This window comes from Brassica oleracea, chromosome C8 (assembly GCF_000695525.1).
Source record: "Brassica oleracea var. oleracea cultivar TO1000 chromosome C8, BOL, whole genome shotgun sequence".
Taxonomy (NCBI): Eukaryota; Viridiplantae; Streptophyta; class Magnoliopsida; order Brassicales; family Brassicaceae; genus Brassica; species Brassica oleracea.
The window spans coordinates 30,877,550-30,880,733 of NC_027755.1; the positions used below are offsets into that span (position 1 = coordinate 30,877,550).

A 3,184-nucleotide genomic window follows, 5' to 3' on the forward strand; every position below is an offset into this window, starting at 1 on the left:
AGACAGACAAACGGCTTCTCATTATTTAATGATTCGTGATTAAGTCTTTAAATGGTAGGACCAACAATTAAATAAATAAGTTTCAACTACTCACCGATATTTTGCTTTTTTGTCCTGTCCACACACCGACAAATCTTCTAAACACACTTTAACTTTCTCATTTTCTTATTAAAACATCAAAATCAACTAGCGTATTCCTGTAAACTAATAAACGTGAAATTTATTGTAATGAAAAGGACGACACAGTTAAAACGGAACATAAACATATTATCACTTAAACGAGTTTCCACATTTCTCATACAGGTACAAAACCCTTTGACTTAACTCTTCGCAAATTAGCTTGTAATGATCAATCTTGTCCACTTGAAGATGCAAAGTGTAGAAGAGTCGTTCTCCCCGAGAACTCGAAGATGAAACATCGACGAGAACAAACTCATCTTCTTCTAATCCACTCATCACATGATATATTGAAAAATTATGAATCTTGGACGACGAGATTTGGACCATTACTTCGTTGTCTCTAAGCATAGTTGCAAAAACGGTGGAGACATCACTAGCAACCACCTTTGGTTGCGGCTTAACGTGACGTTCTCTTTGACCCAATACTCGCACCAAGAGGTCTTCCTTCTTATGTTTTAGTTTCTTCACTTGCTCTTGCAGCTCCGGTATGTACTGCACGCTCCGTGAAACCGTCCGAGGAATACTTAGCTTCTTCTGCAATAAAATAAAGCCAAAAGAAGATAAAAACGGTTGATAACATATTCTTTTTTTCAATAGTACTAAACTAAGTAACTAAGAGCATCAGCAATGCCGATACTCTCGGCTCGATAACCCAGGTAAGTTTTTTAGATTATTTTATTATTTTTTTTTTCAGCTTAAAAAAAAAAGAAAAAAAGGGAACCAATCGCGGGTTTTCACGTGGCGATGGGATCCGTGCACAGCAACGAGTATGTCGGAAAATTGGTCCTTAACTAGGGATTGCAAAAGACTAATTTGACACAGATTCTTCAATTTTAAGGATCCCACAAATTATTATAATAACTTAATGCTAAGGATTTTTTGTTAAGAATCATTGTTGCAGATGCTCTAACTATTGCTAATAGGTTTTGATATAAAATGTATTAAGACGACATATCATAGTAGGTACTTAATTACCGTCTCATTAGAGCCAGGAAGACATGAACTAAGAGATGAGAACAAATAGCTGATTTTCTTGCGACGGTTACGCTCATTAGCATTGTGATTAAGCTTTTTGATCATGACCGAATCGTTGTCTGTTCCATTTCTCTCAGACGGAACAGAAACCCCTAAGCTGGGCTGATGATGAACCACTTCATACGTCTTCGGTACTGGAAAATCAAGAAACGTGCCGTTGCTATGGTACTTATCTCCGACGACGTTGTAGCTCTCGTATTCTACCATCGACGCCCACTGACAGTTTGGGAACAATGGAGTGTCCAATGCATGCATTTTTGTTGATTAAAGATAAATTTTTAGCTTTTTCTCTTGATTCTATTTTGGTTGGGATTGTACGGAACTAGGGGTGGGCGTTCGGGTACACATTTGGGTTCGGGTTTCGGATTTTCGGGATCAAAGATTTTAGCCACATTCGGGTATTTCTAAGTTTCGGTTCGGGTTCGGTTCGGATCTTTGCGGGTTCGGTTCGGGTTCGGATAACCCATTTAAATGATTTTTAAAATTTTAAAATTCATTATATACTTTAAATTTCTCAAAATCTATTAATAAAATAAAATATCACATACAAATTTGAATAACATATGTTAAAATACCTAAACTTAACATATAAATTGGTTCGGTTTCAATATTTTGATAGAGAATCAATAGACATTTCAAGTATTTTTAGTGTTTTGAGTATATTTTAGCTATTTTAGACATTTACTTTTGACTATTTGTATTTATTTTCAAATATTTTAGACAACTTAAAAGTATCTTATATATTTTGGATGTTTTTAGTATACATTAAATCTAAAAATAATTAATATATTTAGGTATATAAATCTATTTCAGATATATTCGGGTACCCAAAATATTTCGGTTCGGGTCGGATTCGGATTCGGTTCTTTAGATACCAAAATTTTGAACCCGTTTGGATATTTAATCAATTTCGATTCGGATTCGATACTACTTTTTCGAATCGGGTTCGTTTCAGTTTTTCGGATTCGGTTTCTTTCCCCACCTATACGGAACCACTGATGGAATATTAATGACCTGCGACATACATATATATATATATATATAGATATATAGATAGTACTATTGACCAAATAAACAAATAAATCTCTGTTGTCACATCACAAACACTTAATACAAAAATTATAACGAGGAATCTTATGTTTGTAAACTAAATTGTAAGCAACTAAGCATATACCACAAGCATATACCACACGCGCATCTCATTTGATAAGATAATTAACGTGGTACTATCTGGGGCACGTATTTATTTATTGATAAAACTAGTTGAATTTTGTATAAACGAATAGTTTTCCTCAGGAATAAGATATATTCTCTCTGATTCATAAAAAGTCATATTTAGCCAAAAAAATTTCCGTTATACATTACATTACTTTACTTTTTAATTATGAGTTATTAATAGTAGTGTGAAAACCCACATACTTTTAATATACTTTATATTAAAATAAATATTATAAATGTAACATTTAAATGAATATTAATTATATTTAATTTATAAAATTAATATACTTAATGATAATCTATTATTAAAATAAATATTAATTGTATTTTAACTTAATAAAAATCTAATTATTTAATATTAAATTATTTAATAGCATGGTGGGTTATATTATGGTTGATATCCCTTATATATTAAAGGAGAAGCATTGTAAAAAAATGCATTCACACTATATATTTTGTATTTTTTAATATAAAACTCACATGCATGGTTCCAATAAAACTTTGAATTTTTCGGTTCGAATCAAAACAAATAACGAATCAACAGCTAAACTATATATATATATATTATTTTTATAGTTTACAGATAAAGTTGAGAAAAATATTTATATATTTTGATTCGATTCGTTATCCGTTTTGATTTGAATCAAAATTATGGATATAAGTAACTCTACGAAACAAATCAATTACTAAAATACAATTAAAAAAAAAACAAATCACAAATACCAAAACTTTTAGGAACAAATATCAAATT

At 31.1% G+C, this 3,184-nt stretch overlaps 1 protein-coding gene across 1 annotated transcript; it reads right to left on the minus strand.

The window, feature by feature from the left end:
* Positions 1-270: 270 nt before the first annotated feature.
* Positions 271-1,470, minus strand: LOC106311224 (transcription factor ORG2-like). Its single transcript, XM_013748437.1, has 2 exons — positions 1,156-1,470; positions 271-714 (listed from the first exon to the last, which is right to left on the minus strand). Exons 1-2 carry the CDS (start codon positions 1,468-1,470, stop codon positions 271-273), a joined length of 759 nt encoding a protein of 252 aa, XP_013603891.1.
* Positions 1,471-3,184: the final 1,714 nt, after the last annotated feature.

Bases quoted from the DNA above. Each gene is read 5' to 3' on its own strand.
- LOC106311224 (XM_013748437.1), bottom strand. From the start codon at position 1,470: ATGCATGCATTGGACACTCCATTGTTCCCAAACTGTCAGTGGGCGTCG. The intron at 715-1,155 runs GTAATTAAGTAC...ATTTTATTGCAG, and splicing joins TTCCTGGCTCTAATGAGACG to AAGAAGCTAAGTATTCCTCG.